The 18,168-nt window shown below is 58.4% G+C and overlaps 1 protein-coding gene across 2 annotated transcripts; it reads right to left on the reverse strand.

Moving 5' to 3' along the window:
* Positions 1-1,003: 1,003 nt before the first annotated feature.
* On the reverse strand, positions 1,004-18,165 carry RAD23A (RAD23 homolog A, nucleotide excision repair protein). 2 transcript variants are annotated; one of them, XM_054012456.1, is made up of 9 exons: positions 18,000-18,165; positions 13,156-13,317; positions 12,604-12,806; positions 10,985-11,040; positions 9,845-9,972; positions 9,361-9,436; positions 8,962-9,017; positions 8,265-8,429; positions 1,004-4,071 (listed from the first exon to the last, which is right to left on the reverse strand). In XM_054012456.1, the coding sequence occupies exons 1-9, from the start codon at positions 18,129-18,131 to the stop codon at positions 3,958-3,960; spliced, it is 1,092 nt and encodes a 363-aa protein (XP_053868431.1). In that variant the 5' UTR covers positions 18,132-18,165; the 3' UTR covers positions 1,004-3,957. The 2 variants fall into 2 exon arrangements, with proteins under 2 accessions (XP_053868431.1, XP_053868430.1); XM_054012455.1 differs by having other exon boundaries at positions 8,887-9,017; positions 18,000-18,164.
* Between the last annotated feature and the right edge of the window lie 3 nt (positions 18,166-18,168).

An 18,168-nucleotide genomic window follows, 5' to 3' on the forward strand; every position in this document is an offset into this window, starting at 1 on the left:
CCACCCCAGCTCTGTGCCTCAGTTTCCCCCGCCCCCCTTTGTCTATTGAGACTGAGAGGTTTATGGGGCAGGGACAGTTCTCACGGGGTGTCAGTGCAGCGCCCGGCCCATGGGGGCCCCAATCCTGGTCGGGGTCTGTGCATATGGCACAATGGGGGAGCCCCCTATTTTTGTGGGGCTCCTTAGTGCTAGGGGGGTGTAACTAATACATTGCAGTTCTGCCCAGGAACGGGAACTGCTGGAAAGGGTGCCAGCGCCCCGGTCCTGGAGCCGACAGCAGCTCCTGCCGGCCGCAGAGGGACACGGCTGCCCTCATGTGGCCTTGCACCGACCCCAGCTGCTTTGCACAAATGTGGCCAAACCTGCTTTCTGGGCCCGCCCGGCCCCTGCTGAGCGGGCCCCACTGGTGGGGCCTAGCGGGCGCGGAACCAGCTGGGCTTGGGCTAGGCCCTCGTAGGTTAGCCAAGGCCCTCGGCTCACGTCAGCTGCCTCCAGGGTGCATGAAATGACTCAGCCCCCAGGCCCAACCCAGAGGTAGCTGCATTTCAGCCCTGGGCGAGGGCTCCCTGCACCCCAGCCCGAGGCAGCTGCGTTCCAGCAGCCAGCGAAGCCATCCAGCCAGGCTGCTGTAAGATGCGTTGAGGGGTGAACAATCCTAGAGAAAACCCTATTACCCTGTCCCACGGCTCCAGCCCCAGGAGCCAGGCCTCGTTCCCGCGGTAACGGTCTCCAAGCTCCTCCCGCGCCTGGCAACCACAAACACAACCCAGGGCCACACACACACAGGGTGAAGCGAGGCACACGGGCACTACCGGACTAGCTCGCTGGCCCTGGGGAAGAGATCCATGCTCCTGGGGCCACCCCATCCCCTCCCAGCACAGGCATGTTTAATCATCCACACTCAATTATTCCGCGCATTAAACGAGCTCTCCCCTCCCCCGGCCGCTCGCAGCTTCCCCCAGGCGCGGGTTAGAAAGAACAGGCCAGAGACGGTAGCTTTCGGGAGGTTCCGACCCGTCCTCGTCAGCGAGTGGCGGGGGCAGCTCGTTTATTTCACATTCCATTCATAGCACCCCAAAAACAGTGGGTGTGAAACAGCGGTTTCAGCCTCGACAGGGAGAGGGAGGCCGGCCGCCTGGGGGGACTGAAAGCTAGGGGGGAAATCTACACCCAGGGGCCAGGCCTGCTTCATTCCCCAGCCCCTGCCTGGTTACCCATCACCCCGCTCAGTTCAGGCTACAGCTGACCAGCTCAAGATTGAAACAAATGAGGCCAGACCCCCGAGCTTGACCAGCCAGCTGAAGCACCTTCCCCTAAGGCTGCTGGGAAATTTAGGGATCTCCCCCCCCGCCATTCTGTTAAACCAGCAGCATGGGGGCCTTGAGGGCTGGTCTATGCTGACAATTTACATGGCCACACCTACATCTCGCAGGGGACTGAAAAACCCACGTCCCCGGGAGCCAGAGTGGAGCCGGGGTCTCGACCTGTGGACAAATCCTGCCCCGGCCTGAGCTGCCGCCTCTCCGGGAAGTGGATTAACTCCCGGCGCTGGAGCGAGAGTCTATTCTGAAGAGCTCGAGCAGCGTTTTCAGCATAGACGGAGCCTGAGACTCCAGCCCCGCCCCAGCGTTCGAGGCCAGCCTCCCGCGGCTCCCCTGGGGCCTCAAAACCTGCTGCTAAATTAACAGGCGCAACAAAGCTGCCGCAGGAGCGGTACCAGGCAAGGGGGGAGCGGTGCCACCCGAAACGGCAGGTCTGACTGACGAGGCTGGGGTGTGGTGGGGAGGCCAAATTCCAGAACCCACCCCAGCCCCGCTTTCCCCACCCCACGCAGTGGGTGGGTAAGAACCACCCTCTTTTGGTTTTAAATTTGCATGTAATCCTTCCATCCCAACCCCCACTCCTCCCCTTTTTACCTACTGCCCCATCAAATCTATCCCCTCTGCCATCTCCACCCCCAGAGTTTGATCGGGCCCCTGGTTAGCAGGCACAGACCCCGCGGCTGCTTAGGAACATTTATAAGTACAACCAAGAAAACAAACCAACCTCAAAATAAACTGCAAATGCTAGGACACTGCTCCTTTAAGATGGAATTGTGGCCACAAGGCAAGGCCTGGATCTAACCAATGGACGCTATTCACTTGAGGCGTAGCTAAGAATGTGGGCCTATCAAACGCTTGTCCCCACCCACTTTGGAACCCATGTTCCCACCCCCTTAAAGTCACAGCTACTCTGCAATATCATGGAACTTAGAAGTTATTTATGGCTTCAGGATTTACTTTAGAGGCAAATACTCTGTTCTCTTTGCAACTGCACGCTGGGGAAAGCAAGCCCAAGCCAAGATTCGTATGCAACAGAATGGCTCAGAAAAATCAGGAGTTACTTCAAAGGGGCGTTAAGGTTTTTGGGGTATGAGACAGAAAAGGAAATAGGGACGGAGAAACGGGTATGATGATCTAGAAAAATCAGATAAGCCAGAATACACTAGAGCTGCAGGGATGTTTAGATCCAAGAGTAAATTGGGCATTTCAGGCGTTTAATTAAACACCATCTCGTTGGCATTAAAATAGCAGGGAAGAGGTAGGATGATGGTGGATTTTAATCTGATCTTTTGGGAGGTGGGTCAGAGCACATCTGCATTTCAAGGGGAGTGAAATCGGATTTTTAAATTACCAGGGTGAAGGGGGTAAAAGTTGCCCTGTTTCAAATAAATAGATTTTGATCTAATAAATCTGTATTTTTTAAATCCCACAAGGAGGAGAAAATCAAGGTTAAAGACACCCTATTGTTTGGTTCCCTTAAAACTACAATCGAATTGGAAACAGGGCTTAAAACAAGCGGAGGAAGGGGTTGATCTGCAGCACTTTTCAAAGGGGTAATTTAAAAAAGATTCTTTAAGGGCAGGCAGGGGTTTAATGGCTTTCCATCTCCCTCGGCACAGCCCAGGCGCCGACGTCTGAGGGCGAAACACCGCAACCCTGCTCTCGCTAGCAGCATTGCTTCAGCGCTGTCTTTTCACGGCAGCCCTGGCCCGGCTCAGCACGGACTGTTCGAAGGCAGCACCCACCCCTCGCCTTCCGCTGTGCGGCTGAGAGCTAGCGCAGAGTTTCGATGCACGCCTCGCAGGGAGGGCGGGACGATGCCAGAGCAGCTGGGTTCTTAAAAATAGGTTGGGCTCCCAGGAAGCCAGTTCTCAAACCTCCCTGATCGTCAAGCCGTACCCAAGAGATTAAAAGGGAGCTGGAGGGAACTGCTAGCGGAGGGCAGTTGGTTTAAACATGGCCTAGGCTAGGAGCAGGGGTCCGTGCTCTGCTCAGCACGGATCCAGACTAGCGACATGGTTTAGCCTCGTCTATGCAGGCAAAACCAACCCCAACACAACAGGCTGGGGAGTGGGGTGGGCGTGCTGTGATCTGTGAGGTCTGAAGGGGGATAGACAGGGTCTAACACTGGCTGTTGGCTGGATAGTGGCAGAAAGCGGGGCTGGGGAAGGGACATTAAAGGAGACTGGGTGATGGATGGAAGCGGAGTACCTCAGCCTGTCCACAGGGGCTGGTCATCTCCACAACAAAGCAATCTGTCTGCACACAAGTTTTGGGCTGGGCTGGGCGAGGAGCCCACAGCCCCCCTCTACCAGCCCCAAATCCCTTCTCCCCGCCCCAGAGCGAGCACCGTGCAGGAGAGGGGCGTAGCTGAACTCACCCACGGCACGGGCGCTGGGGGGAGGAGGGCTGAGACGAGGGGCTGGTTCTGCTGCTCAATCCCCAGCTGTCCAGTTCCATGGGGAGGAGGGAAAAGAGCATTTCCTCGAGCCAGAAGGCCGGGCTGGTTCAATCTGGATGGGGGGCGGGTTGGGGGGGATTTGGGGTCTCTCCCACATACCCCTTAAATAGACAGGAATAGATATAGAGAGAATTTTTTTTATATATAAAATTTTTTTCTTCCTTTTTCCTTGCATCACTCGTCATCGAAGTTCTGACTCAGCAGGAAATTGGCAGCCAGGTTTTCGTTCTTCTCACAAGCAAAGTAAGCCTGGATGACCAGGCTTTCCGGGAATCCTAAAGCCTTTAACTGAGGGGACACAAAGGGAGACGCGTCAAAGGACCCTGCCTCTCTGCCGCTCTGTATGTCCCAGCCGCCCTCAGGAACCGAGTCCCTCCGGAGCAGAGTGCCTGAGCCCACTTGGGACGCTTGAATGCAGGGGTGAAAGAGGGGCTGTAAACCCCTCAGGTTTGGGGGGCTGGAGGAGAATTCCCCCCAGTACAGGCACTGTGGAGGACGGCCATGCTGGCTTTGAGGACCCCCACGTGCAGGAGCAGAGGCACTGCACTGCACCGCACCCCAGCAGGCCTGTGACTTCGACAGGGCTGTTATCTTAAAACCAGCTCTCCCCCCGGCCCCCAGCCCACCAGGTCCGTGCTAGCTCCTGGAGGCCTGACCACCTCACCCGCAGTCCCCGCGCCGGGAGCTGTAACCCGCCGCAGGGCAGGGGTGAAGTGCTGCCTGGCAGAGCAGAGTCGGAGCGGAGTTGTTCTGGAGCACGGAAGAGTGTGCTGGCTGCCAGGAGCTAAGACACAGGATGTGGACCTGAGCCTGAACCTACAGGAGGAGGAAAGAATCCACGGGAACAAATGGCACTGCTAGATTCTCGCGGGGACGCAGCCAGGGAGACTACGCCAGGCTGGGGAAGGCACTTAAAGAACGGGAGGCTCAGGTGATCTTCAGTGGGATTCTACCCGGCCCTAGAAGAGGAGACTGAAGGCAATATAAGACGATGATCAACATGTGGCTCAGGCAGTGGTGCTACCACTGGGAGGCAGTCACGGGCAGAGGACTGTTCTCTGGGGACAGATGCCACCTGAGCAGGGAGGGCGATTGACGTCTGGGATGGAGGTTGGCACAATTGATTAGAACAGCTTTAAACTAGGGACTCAGGGCAGGCGTAATCTCCACCCCTGACTAACAGTGAGCAGGAGGAAAGTCAAGTACAAGAGGATATGGCAAGGGAGAAAGGACGACAAGGTCCCAACGCCACTGACAGCAACAGTCGGGAAGGGGACACTGCAGTAGAATGACTGTCCCTGATCGGGTGAGGAACGCGGCCGAAGCTGAGCAGACAACGAAGACGTCTCTCCAGCGCTGCAAGGCGGCTGGGGAACAACATGGAGGGACAGGAGCGAAAGCAGAGACGGGGAGGGACTGAAGGGAACGTGCCGCGCAGGGAAGAGGTGCAGCACTGGATGTTAATGACGAGGGAGAGCGGAGAGAAATGAGAAGTGACGGAATGGACAAAACGGAACCTATCTGGGTCACAACCACTTTGGGGAAGAACGCTCAGAAAGGCTCTGCTGGGATGGTGCTTGGGGTCTGCTATGGTCCCTCAGGATCTGGAGAGACCTCTAATGAACTCAACACGCCTGGGAATTGTGATTACGGGAGCCTTTAATCTCCCAGACTGATTGGAGGACAAACGGTATCTCATAAATGGTAGGGCCCAGGTGTTCCTTGATGGGACAGCCGACAGATTTCCTCACCAGTCACCGAACCATCAAGAGCCGATGGTGTTTTAGATTTCGTGTTGGTAAGCAGCGAAGGCCTCACAGAAGAGCAGGTTGGGTCGAGTGCTCGTGAGCTAATTCACCGAAAATGGAAGGATAACTAAAGTAGGTCAGGTCTGAATCGAGAGTCCTGGCTTTCAAAAGGGCAATTTTAAAAAAGTGAAGGGAAGCAGTTTGGGAAGCGGTCTGGCCTGGAGAACTCAAGGATCTGAATGCGGAGGAGGCTTGGAATTATTTTAAGCCAAAGGTGCAGAAATGGCTTGAAGCCAGCGGGGGAATCACAGGGAAGGGCTGCACCTCAAGCATCTCAACCAGGGGACTGAGAGCAGAAAACCTACAAGGAACGGAAGGTGGGATGGATCAGTGAAGAACACGACCTCTTGGAGGTCAGGAAGTGTAGGGGAGAACTGCCAAAAGCTAGGCAGAGCTGGAACTTGCCAAGGAAATTAAACCCACCAGGAAACGGTTCTTTAGCCGTAGGAAAAAAAAAAAAGAAAACAAGGAAAAGTGGAACGCTCCGCACTGCGGATGGGCAGGAGATTAAAGATAATCTAGGCCTGGCCCAACACCTAAGCGAAGGCTGTCTCTCAGTTTTTCATAACGGTGATGAGTTTTTAACTGGGGACAGTGGCAGGGTGGCTGATGGGAACGAGGATACAGAGGTTGAAATGACCACATCCAAGGTGGACACCAAACTCAGTTGAATAGGAGCACGTCGGGGGGCCCGGATAATCTCCATCCACGAATATTCAAGGAACTGGCACGTGAAATTGCAAGGCCATCGGGGGTCGTACCCTGCGACTGGGGAATTGCCAACACAATACTTGTATTTAAGGGGGTGGGGGGTGACAAAGTGATCCAGGAAACTAAAGGCCCTTCAGTGTGACCTCAATTGCATGCGAAGTCTTAGAACAAATTTTGAGAGTTATTAAGGACAGGGGTAAATGGTAATTGGGAATAAAGACAACATGGATTTACAAAAGGTAGATCTTGACAGACCAACCTGATCTCTGTTTCTGAGAAGATCTCTGATTTGCTAGACAAAGGAAGTGCAGCAGGTCTAGCCAACCCGGATTTCAGTAAAGCATTTGATACAGTTCCCACGTGGGAAATTAGTTCTACAGGATCAATAGGAGAATCAAAAGGCGGGTAAAGGAACTGGTTAAAGGGAAGACTACATCAGGTCATGCTGAAAGGTGAATGCAGGCTGGAGGGAGGTTACTAGAGGAGTCTGTCAGGGACCAATGTTATCGAACATTTTAACATGATGCAGCTGCGAAAAAGGCGAATGCAGTCCTAGGATGCATCAGGCGAGGTATTCCCAGTAGAGATAGGGAAGCGTTAGTGCCACTATACAAGGCACTGGTGAGACCTCACCTGGAACACTGGGTGCATTTCTGGGCTCCCATGTGTAAGAAAGACCAATTCAGATTAGAAATGGTGACTAGGATGATCCGAGGACTGGAGAACCGACTCGTTCAGCCTAACCACACGAAGGCTGAGGGGAGATCTGATCGCTCTTGTACGTTGGCACAAGCCCAAATGGCTAGAAACTGGCCATCAGGAAGTTTAGGCTTGAAATTAGATGAAGGTTTCTAACCATCAGAGGAGGGAAGTTCTGAAACAATCTCCCAAGGGGAGGTGTCTGGCTGGTGGGTCTTACCCACGTGCTCAGGGTCTAACCCATCCCCAGGTTTGAGGTTGGGAAGGATTTTCCCCCAGGTCAGACCGGGCAGAGACCCTGGGGGGTTTTCCCTCTGCAGTGCGGCGCCTGGGTCACTTGCAGGTTTGAACTAGAGCAAATGGTGGATTCTCTGTAAATTGAAGTCTTTACAGCAAGATTTGAGGCCTTCAGTAACTCAGCCAGCTGCTATGGGCATGTTCCTGGAGGGGGTGGGTGAGGTTCTGTGGCCTGAGATGTGCAGGTCAGACTAGGTGATCAGGACAGACCCTTCTGGCCTTAAGGTCCATGAGTCTCTGGAGGTCGCCATGAACCCAGCAATGGCCCTTTCTGGATCTGACCAGGTGGGAAAGACTTGGAAGACTCCCCTGTTCACTCTGAAGACTAATGATGCCACTTTGGCGCACATTTCAGCAGAGGTATCCAGCTCCGCTGGGATATTGTGGGTGGAGCTTGGCAGCGCTGCCCTTCCCCATCAGGGAGGACCACGCCCATTTGGGGGGAGGACCAAATTAGTTATGCTCCATTGCTTGCAAAGTCAGAGCTGTCTACTCCCCCCTCGGCGCCTCTGTCCCGTCTCCACCCTCCCCACCCCCCAGTGTGGTCAAGGCTACAACCCGGCCTTTATGTTAATAACCAAACTCAGATCTTGGTCAACTCCCAGCTCAAGGGGCTCAGCATCAGACCGGATCAGGCTTTTGGAGCAGTCAAGGACAGACAGAAACAGACTCCAGGAGTCCTGGCCTCCAGCTCGCCCCTTCCCGCTCCAACCACTAGACCCCAACTCCTGGCACAGAGCTGGGGATAGAACCCAGGAGTCCTGGCCTCCAGCTCGCCCCTTCCCGCTCCAACCACTAGACACCAACTCCTGGCACAGAGCTGGGGATAGAACCCAGGAGTCCTGGCTCCCAGCCTCTAGACCCCACTGCACCCTTGTTGGGGCTCTCCAGTGCAGGGATCCCGGGGCACCCCAGCAGGCAGGGTGGCTCCTGGCACAGCCAGCCCCCCCCCCCCCCCCCCCTTACCCTTTCTATGGCTTCTTTTTCCTGAGGCGTGACCTGGATGTAGTTCATCTGGGGAGCTTCCTCTCCAATGGCCCCGATCTCCCCCTCGATGTCAGAGATGTCGGCCATCTCGCCCAGTGGCTCGTTCAGCATCTGGATGAACTGCTCTTGGTGCTGGCTGATTTGCTGGGGAGGGCAGGGGGGAGGGGGTCAGGGTTAGGGAGAGACGCCCCTCCCCTCCAAGAGCAGGGCCTCCACTGCCCCTTTTCCCAGCGGGAAAGAGAGGCAGGGACTTGTTCAAGGTCACAAAGCAACCCACTGGTAGCGCCAGGGTTAGAACCCAGGAGTCCTGGCTCTCCCCCCTCCCCCCCCCCTGCTCTAACCCATCAGACCTCACTCCCCTCCCAGAGCCAGGCACAGAACCCAGGAGTCCTGCCCCCCACAGTGCTACTTCCGGCTCCTCCTCCATGAGTCCATGAGTCTCTGGAGGTCGCCATGAACCCAGCAATGGCCCTTTCTGTATCTGACCAGGTGGGAAAGACTTGGAAGACTCCCCTGTTCACTCTGAAGACTAATGATGCCACTTTGATGCACATTTCATCAGAGGTATCCAGCTCCGCTTTCAGCCCCTGCCCCCCTTTACCTGCAGTAGCTGGGGGTTCTCCTGGCCCAGCTGCTGGAGCAGGGCCGGGAGCAGGGCTGGGTTCTGCTGGATCACCTGTCGCATGTTCTGGAACTGGGGCTGGTCTCTCAGGAACTCCAGCGGGTTCTCGCCTGCGGGGCAGGAGTGGGCGGGATGAAGCCAGGCCAGGCCTTGAAGGGGCAAGGCCCACCTGAGCCATGCCCCACACAGGTGGGGCACTGGTGATCACAGGATAAGGGGGGTATCTAGCCAGGGGGAGAGGGCCTGGAACCACCCCCTCCTCCCCGAGGGACCAGTTCGGGTCACCATCTGCCTCCCCCGGCTGCAGGCTCTCAGCGGCCTTCCATAGCCCCCGCTCCACAAGCGTGAGAGACTTCTCCCACGCAGCTCCAGCCCCCGGCCCGGCCGCCCCAGGTCTCCCCCTCCCACCACGGTCCCTACGTCTCGCATAGGAGCGGGAGGACCGTCACTAACCTTCTGGTGCTGGCTGCTCTGTGGGTTGGCTCTCCTGGATCGGGGCTCTCTCCGGCTCGGAGGTGCCCGGGATACCCTGTGAAGTCAAAGGGGCATCGTTAGTGCTGTCTAGCACCCCTCCCCCCACAGCAGCCCCTGCCCCACAGGGCTCACCCCACAAGGGGCCCGAAAGGAACCTGGGGTTTGTCCGGCTCCCCATGTCCTGCCAACGAGGGGGCGAGCTAGCCCCAGGCAATGCGGGCACCCCTGGGCTCGATCAGAACCGGTGTCCTTACGGGTCCCACTCCCGTAAGCCATCCAGATGTGGATGGAAAAAAAAATCATTTGCCCAAAGTCACAGAGCGAGTCAATGGTAATGAAACCCAGGAGTCCTGGCCCCCCCGGTTGAACCCCCTAGACCCCGCTCCCCTCCCCGCGCTGGGGATTGAATCCAGGAGTCCTGCCCCCCTCGCTCGACCTGTTCCAAGCCCTGGTGCTCCCTTACCGTCAGCAGGTACTCCACGGCTCGGTGGGGGTTGTTGTAGCTGGCCCGGAGCGCGGCCACTACCCGTTCCCGCTCGTATCCCATGGACATGATCTCGGTCAGCATCGTCTCGTACTCCGAGCCGGTCACTGCGGGCGGAAGGGGACAACAGCCCGGGCTGAGGGAGAGCCAGCAGTCTTGGGGTGCCCAGCACACACTCGCCAAGGGAAAGAGGGGCAAGAGCGGGTGCTAGCTATGAACACAGCCCTTCCCCCTCCGCCAACATCTCCCAGCACGGGATCAGCCCCCCCATCCCCGCAGGGGAAGTGACTCAAAGTCACTCTGAGTCAGGGGCAGAGCTGGGACTAGAACCCAGGAGTCCTGGCTCCCTGCTCCACACCCCACCCTGTCCATGACTAGTGCTCCTGGCCACTACCGTAATACAGCTAAACAACACCCACCCACCCCTCACGTCCACCTTAGCCTGAGATGGAATCCAGCCCACAAGTGCTGGGAAAAGGTGGCCCAGGAGTCCTAGCTCCCAGCCCGGTCCCCTCAGTTCTAACCACTAGACCCCACTCCTCTTGCAGAGCTGCAAAGGGAACCCAGAGTCCTAGCTCCCAGCGCTGTCCCCGCCCTGGGGCTCTAACCACTAGACCCCACTCTCCATGCAGAGCTGGAAAGAGAACCCAGGAGTACTGGCTACCAGCCCCCCTGGCTTTCTTTCCCTAACGCGGCCCCTCTGCTAATGAAGGACAAGACGGTCGCCTTTTATCCTTGGAACACACAGCCCAGGCTGCCCCAGAGCGGCCGGCAGTGGAGACCCAACCAACTCATCACACAGGGCACCGAACAACCCGGGGCTTGGAACCCACCCTGCACTGAAACCTGTGATCGCGATGAGGGAGGCAGCTCCCCCCTCCCCAGCCGAGCCATCACCGCAACGCTGCGAAGGGGGGTCCTGCCCCCGGCCCCCGTACACCCGCAACGGGAAGAGGGGGTTGTTTTATCCAGCGACGGCCACCAGAGGGCGCCCCCACCCCATGAGCTCATGCTGCAGGAGCCATGGAACAGCCGGCCCGGGGTGCTGGCAGGCGCTCTCTGCTGCCGCCCAGGGACCCCGGCCGCCTGCCCCAGCCCCAGCGAGGGGATTTCACCTACCCAGGGTGGAAGCTGCGTCGTCTGGGCGCCCCACGCTACCTGAAGAGGGAACAGAGCTGCAAATTTAAAAGAGAGGAATAGTAGCTGGCTCCTTCCAAACAGCTGGGCAACAAGCAAACCGCCAGGGGCCAACACTGCGCCGGGGGGGCCGGGCCGGGCTCCCTGCGCCGGGAGGAACCGCAGGTCCCGTCTCCCTGGGATCTGACCCCAGCCCTGCCTGCGCTAGGAAAGCAGCGTGGTTCTGAACGTCACCGCACGTGTTCCAAATCCCACGGCCCGTGCGTTTGGCATCTCTGGAGTTTGCGAGCGGGTCCCCGCTCTCCCTTTCTCTGTGTTCGTGCAGCGCCTGGCACAGCGGGGTCTTGGCGCTACCGTAATACCACTAATAGCCACTCTCAGGATTCGAGGGCTCAGATGGTGTCTACGGCAGAAAATCCCTCTGGTTTCAAGTTCAGCTGGATTTTTTGTTTTCAGCCGGTTCAGACCCCAGGGTGGAGGCCTTTATGCCCTGCTGGGTGACCACGGGCAAGTCACGCCTCGTGCCTCAGTTTCCCCATCTGTAAAATGGGGATAATGCTCCTGACCAAGTGCTTTAGATCTACTGAGGAATTATTGTTTCAGCTCGGGTGACGCTGTTCCCAACGGGCTGAAGCTAACCCACCAGGCCCAGCCCTGACAGCGGAATCAGGGTCCACCCTGGGGTAACAATGTCTGAACATTGGTGACCTCACAGCCGAGTTTGTGGAAGCCTGCCTGGTCCTGCCACAGGCCGGCTCTCCCTCGCCTCGCTGCCGTCCCCATTGGAAGGACCCACCACCCCACTGCCATGTTAACTTTCTTGGGGCTATGCCTGGCGTGACCCAAGCCCACAAGTTTGCACCTGCCGATCTCTGAGAGCAGGGGTGTCTTCTCACCAACGGTATTTCTAACACATGCTCGTCTTTTCTGCCCAGGAGACATGCGGGGTCTTCGCCACATCTCAAGGGGCACCAGGTCACTAGCTGAAACTAAACGGCTTTTCGATCTGCCCTGAAATCAAACCAGCCCTGCTGCTCGTGGGGACGAGCTCTTGGCCAGCAGCCTGGCTCATTCTGTGCTTCACAGGCAAGCTCGGTGCCCCCCCCAGCCCCTTTCTGTCCCCACACCCCAGGGGATGCAGCGTGTGTACCGAGCTGGCCATTCACCCGCTGCAGTCTGTGTATATGGGATCACTGCAGTGTAACCACCTCTGGGGTTAGAGGTGGCAGTTGCTTAACAGCCACATGGCAACGTTACCCTTAAAAAAAATACCACAGGGAAGAAGGCAGGACTGCACTGATGGGGAAACTGAGGCACAGAGCTGCAAGGCGACTGAGCCAGTCAAAGTGAATCTGCGGAAGGGCTGGGACTAGGACCCAGGAGTCCTGACTCCCAGCCCCCTTGCTCTAACCACTATACCCCACTCCTCCAAGTTAAAGATGTTCCAAGTTCCCACAAAGGAAGATTATGCCCACACCCTGAAGTGGAAGGCACCCCCCTCCCCCCATTCTCTGGGGCATGACATCGGGGTACCTGGAGTGACTGAGCTATGAACATAGACAGGCAGGCGCGGGGAGGGGGCACACGCTCTCTGTGCTTACCCGGCAGTGGATTCGGGCAGCGTGATGGCTGCCGGCTCCACCGGAGGCTTCTCCTCGCTTGGCGCCGCGGGGGCTGGGGGCAGGACAGCATCAGCACTGGCTGCAGGCGCCGGCGTCTGCCCCACCGATGGGGTTGGCTCCGGGGCACTGGCCGGCCCAGCATCACCAGATGAGGGGGCCGGGACGCCCGAGTTGGATTTGGTCTGAGGAAACAAGGAACACTGAAGGGTGCAGCTGGGGTCTCTGCCCCCCCACTCCCCAACCACACGCGAGATCAGCTCCCAACCCCTGGGGAAGCAGCTGCGGTGAAGGGGGGCGGGAAGGAACTGCCCTTCGGCCCTGGCTGACTGCATGTGTTATACAATCAGCACTAACTGTGAGAGGGGAGCGCCCCCTAGTGCCACTCTGGGGTCAGCACCAACAGCGAGGGGAGAGCGCCTCCTACTGAATGGGTGTGAAAAGCTGCCTTCTTTCCATAGCATCCCAGCCAGGAGCAGCTCCTACCCCTGACCCGGCAGACTAGCCGGGAGCGGGAGCAGGGCCCGGCCGTACCTTGGTCACCATGACCACCACAAAGTTCTTCTCGTCGATCTTGTACTCCTTGATGGCGACGTCATCGCTCAGGATCTTGCCGGCGTAGATCAGCTTCTGGCCCGACACGGGGAAGGCCTCCTTGCCTTTCTCGGCCTCAATCTTCTCCTTGAGGACCCGCACCTGCCGGGCGGGACGAGACGGCCCCATCAGCTGGGTATGCAGATCCCTGCATGGCTGGGAGGGGGACCCCTCTCCTTCCCCACCCCGCTCCCGCCCCCAGCCAGGCTCCAGGGCCGATATTAGGCGGGAGGATTAAGGAGGTGTCGGGTCAGGTTGGTTTGTTCCCACCCTGGTTCTCTACACCCTAGTCTGGTCTTGCGGGAAAGGCCCTGACCTGGGACTCGGGAAATCTGGATCTGCTGCCAACTCCCTGGGTGTCTGAGCTGCCAACCTGCTGCCCAGATGCTGCCCCTGAGTCCCACCCTGCATCTGGGCTTGCTGTGATGGGGACAGCCTCTCACTGCGTGTGGGCAGCGCCCGGCCTGAAGGGGCTTGATCTTGGCTGAAGCCTCTATAACCACTGGGTAACCTCACAGCTGCGTAGACTGGAAGCTGTTTGGGGCTGGGACCATCTCTGTTGGGCGTTTGTACAGCGCCTAGCACAGTGCGGTCCTGGGCTACGACCAGGGCTCCTGGCCACCACTGTAATCCAACTAAGTAATATACACAAAAGACACCGGATGCGCTCCCTGGGGCAGGTCATGGGATGTCTTGGGCTCACGTCTGCCCGTTCCCCCCGGCCAAGCTGCAGCTGCGACTCTCCCCCGGCTGCCAGGATCGCCCAGAGCGCCAGTTACAGCTGAATGGTGCCAACCGAGACCAGGAAGGGGCACATGCAGACGCGGGCCCCCCCGGCACCCCTCTACCCAGCGCGGGGCGTTTCTGGGACACATGCTGTGCTCGTGATGGAGGCAGCTTCCCCACAGGGCAGGACCAGGCCGGATTACACAGGCCAGCAGCAGCTCTCAGAAGGGGAGGCTGAGGCTGAGGCCCTGGGTTAAAGGAGGGGCTGGGGAACCCGGACAGCTGCCATTGCAGTTAACACAAGCCGGAGGCTCCTGGGGGCAGCTGGGGCTCAGGGGGATCCCCGTGGGACACTTGGGGACTGAGGACGTCTCGTCACTAGGATCCGAGCTGTATTTCTACACGCTGGAACTAGCCAGCCAACACCACACTGTGGCCAGCACTCACCGGGAGGGCCCTACGGCACCCCCAGAGCTACTCCCTGCAGCACAGCGCCCCCTACTGCTGCACCGGGGCAGCACTGCCCGCAAAGTGCCCCCTGCTGAGCCCCTCCCCCCTTGCTCCCTGCAGCACAGCGCCCCCTAGTGCCACAACACGGGCAGCACAGACACCTCATCTACACCAAGATTTTCACACATGTTGAACACACCCATTTCCCCCAGCGGAAACAGGGCCTGGCTGTCCCCTGGGAATCAGTCAGCCACTGGGAAAGTCCCACTGGTCCTGGATGCGTCTGCATTGGTCTCTGGGTGACTAAACCACTCATGCCTTCTCTGCCTCGGTTTCCCCATTGGTAAGACAGGGAACTATTCCCTGGTCCTTGCAGGCAGGGGGCAGAGTCATGAGGCTCAACCCATTCCGGTTTGCAAGGCCCTCTGGGAGAATTACTGAGCAACTGCTTCTGCAAGCATGTACCCCATCCCCCCACCCCTCCGGGACACCCCACACGGCCAAGCCGTGGAGCCTTCGCACCAGACGCTCTCCTGCGCCCCGGAGGACAATGGTGTCCCAGCGGGGACCCGTCGGAACAGCTGCAGAGCCCTGTGAAACAAGGGAGTAGGAGCCAAGAGATATTTTCGACTGCTGGGTTGAGCCAAAACGAAGCCTGACGCCCTGTGAAAAGCATGTGGGACTCCAGCTATTTAAAAAAGGAACCATTGCCTCACCCGTCTCCTCCCATGGGCACGACCGTCTGGATCAGCGAGGTGACAAAACCGTATCACCCACTACCCAAGTGCGGCTGCCTCTGCGGTGGAGCACGGCAGCTGTTTATACCGAGGTCCCTCGCTCTGTGCGGAGATGCAGCCACCTCCCGGGTGGGCTGTTTATACAGACACGGAAGTGAATCCAGTGTCCCAGGACTGAGGGAGAGGAGAGCGCGCAGAGCAGGAGTTCCCACTTACAAAGCCAGCAAGGGAATTGTAGCAGCCAAGCCCAGAGCTGGGAAATTCGAGGGTGCAGCTGCCAGAGCCGTGCCGGCACGAGGCCCAGCGCAGCTGCAGCTATTGGTAGAGCTAACTCGCCGGGGAGGCAGCAGATAAGGTCTGCGCTGCATCTACAAGGGGCTCAGACACAGCCCTAGCTGGGAAGTTACAATCAGACAGGGAGCCTTCAAGTCAGTTAAAAACCCAGCCTCTGACCTTTGCCTCCTGAGAGCATTAAGGCCGGCCTAGTGCAGGTCACCCAATCCTCTTGCCTTTCAGCTTGCCCCGTGAGGACAGGCGCAGAACTTTCACCTTGGTGTTTAATCAGTTTCACTCAGCTTCATGGGCCCGGCTCCTCAGCGGTGCTTTCCTTTGCGGCGGCTCGGGCCTACTTATTGCCAGGGGCTAGTTTGCATTAAAGACACCAACAATCCTAACCATGTGATTCATAATCTCGGGAAGGCCCAACAGAGACTGGGGCCGCCCAGTGCCAGGCGCTGCACAGACACGGAGTGAGAGCTCACAGGCTGAGCAGACAAGACATGGGAAGCCCCTCCCATTACACAGGAGGGGAAACCGAGGCACGGAACAATGAAGGGACGTGCTCAAGATCAGCCAGGCAGTCTGTGGCAGAGTTGGGAACTAACCCCAGATCTTCAGTCCCACCACAGGGACTTTACTGGCTAGAAACGAGAGGGGAGCTGTCCAGCAAACAGTTTCTGTCTTAAAACATGATCCATGCTGTGAAAAACATTTGAAATCTCTTTGCCCTCCTGGGAAGTTTCTCAGCTGCAAAAGTGACAGGGGATATTTCAAATGGTACTAAAAAAAAAATGATAGTAAGATTTGGATTGCTAGGGTTTATTTTTATATGCATCATACCCGCACCCTAAATTCTGGACCCCCCCCCTCCCCCACTAAAGGGCCCCTTAAAATCAGTGACGCCTAAAGCACAAAGAAAACAGGTCTGAGTACAGGACTCCACTCCCCGCTAAAGCCTCAGTCTGAACTCAGCGTTATGTTTGGAGGGAGAGGATCCGATTGACAGCACACTCTACGCACTAACCGCTTGGAATGGGACCCAGGAGTCCTGTCTCCCAGCCACCAGCTCTCATAATAATCCCTAGCTCTCATAAGGCGCTTTTCATCTATTGGTCGCCAAGGGCTTTACAAAGGAGGTCAGTATGATTCTCCCCATGTTACAGACGGGAAAATTGAGGCTCGGAAGGAGAAATTACTTGTACCAAGTCACCCTCCAAACCAGTGGCAGAGCTGGGAACTGAACCCAGGTGTCCCGAGTCCCAGTCCAATGCTCTAACCACTAGGTTGTATTAGCCCCACAAAATAGTGGGTTCGGTTCCTCCAGGGGACTCCAGTCAGCTTTGACATGAGTCACATGAACATGGATCCTGAAGGCGTTAAGGTCTCACCTCTAACATCTCAAGGGTGTCTGATTCAGGAGGGTCAGGGACAGAGACGCAGGGGGGTTGCACCCCAGTGGGGAAAGCAGGCAGAAAGGCCGATGGGAACAGGAGCAGCACAGACTCCACTGTGAAATCTCCTCCCCCCGCCCCTCCACTCCATCGGAACCGGGAAGTTGGGGGGAGACACACCAGCTGGGATCAGCTCGTCTTCCTGTTCCCCCCCCCTCCCCCAGTTGCTCTGGGCCAGGCAGGCGATGCCCAGCAGTGACCGCCCAGGCCCCAGGGACACACGCCAGGCCCAGCTTTGCCTGTCCTGGAACATTTCTCAACGGGAGCCAATAGGGACTTGCTGAAAGAGTCCCAGATGTACCACCTGCTACTACCCCAGGATGGGGGCACACAGGCACCTTGGCTCCTCCACCGCTCTCCTTTCTGAGGCTCCCACCCCCACCCACATGGAGCCATCCACCCCTCCTCCCATGCCCCATCCCCTGCCCTTCTGGCACTCTCCCCCCATATCTCATCCCCTCCCCCCACACCCCTGCCCATACCCCTCAAAGCTGATACTCTTACTGTGTGCGTCTCATTCCCGGGAAGGGAAGAGTGCCCCACGCAGACTAGGCCCCATCCCATGAGTGGGCTGGGGGGGGGGAGGGGGTTTACACTTTTGGGGGAATGATAGGGAGGCTGCCCCACATGGCAGAGAGGAATTGGGACCGTCCCACGTGGAGCTGCCAGGGTGGTGGGGCAATTGGTTCAGGACCATGTGGAGTGGGGTGGGGTCTGACCCCACATGGGGAGGGGGGGGGGGGAAGAGAATTGGGCCAGGACCATGTGGAGGGGACGGCTGCCCCACAAGGGAAGAAGGCGCTGGGATCATACGGGGGGGGGGGGGGGCTGCCCCACATGGGGAGAGGGGATGGAATTGGTGCAGGACCATGTGGAGAGGGGGGGGGGAGGCTGGCCCCACATGGGGGGGGGGAGGAGGGAGATTTGGGCCAGGACCATGTGTGTGGGGGGGTCTGGCCCCACACGGGAAGAGGGAGCCGGGATTGTGCGGCGGGGGGGGCGCTACCTGCGGGGGGAGGGGGCGGGGCGGGTCCGGGGGGGGCGCTACCTGCGGGGGGAGGGGCGGGGCGGAGCGGGGCCGGGGGGGGCTGCCCCCCACGTGGGGCTGGGCGGGGCTGGGCTGGGGCCGCGCCCCCCTCACCGTCTCCTCGGGCTCCATGCGGATCTTGAAGGTTTGCTGCTGCAGCGTCTTGAGGGTGACGGTCACCGCCATGGCGGGCGGGGCGGGGCGGGCGGACGCTTCTTCCCCACGGACTCGGCAGCCCCACAACATGCAACTCACGCCGCCGCCATCTTAGCGCCCCGCCGCT

Source organism: Malaclemys terrapin, chromosome 23 (assembly GCF_027887155.1).
Source record: "Malaclemys terrapin pileata isolate rMalTer1 chromosome 23, rMalTer1.hap1, whole genome shotgun sequence".
Classification (NCBI taxonomy): domain Eukaryota; kingdom Metazoa; phylum Chordata; order Testudines; family Emydidae; genus Malaclemys; species Malaclemys terrapin.

Coding starts and splice junctions, on each gene's coding strand:
- RAD23A (XM_054012455.1), bottom strand. CDS start 18,131: ATGTTGTGGGGCTGCCGAGTCCGTGGGGAAGAAGCGTCCGCCCGCCCC. Junction 13,318..17,999: donor GCATGGAGCCCGAGGAGACG/GTGAGGGGGGCG, acceptor CCCGCCCGGCAG/GTGCGGGTCCTCAAGGAGAA. Junction 9,437..9,844: donor CCGTGGAGTACCTGCTGACG/GTAAGGGAGCAC, acceptor TTGACTTCACAG/GGTATCCCGGGCACCTCCGA.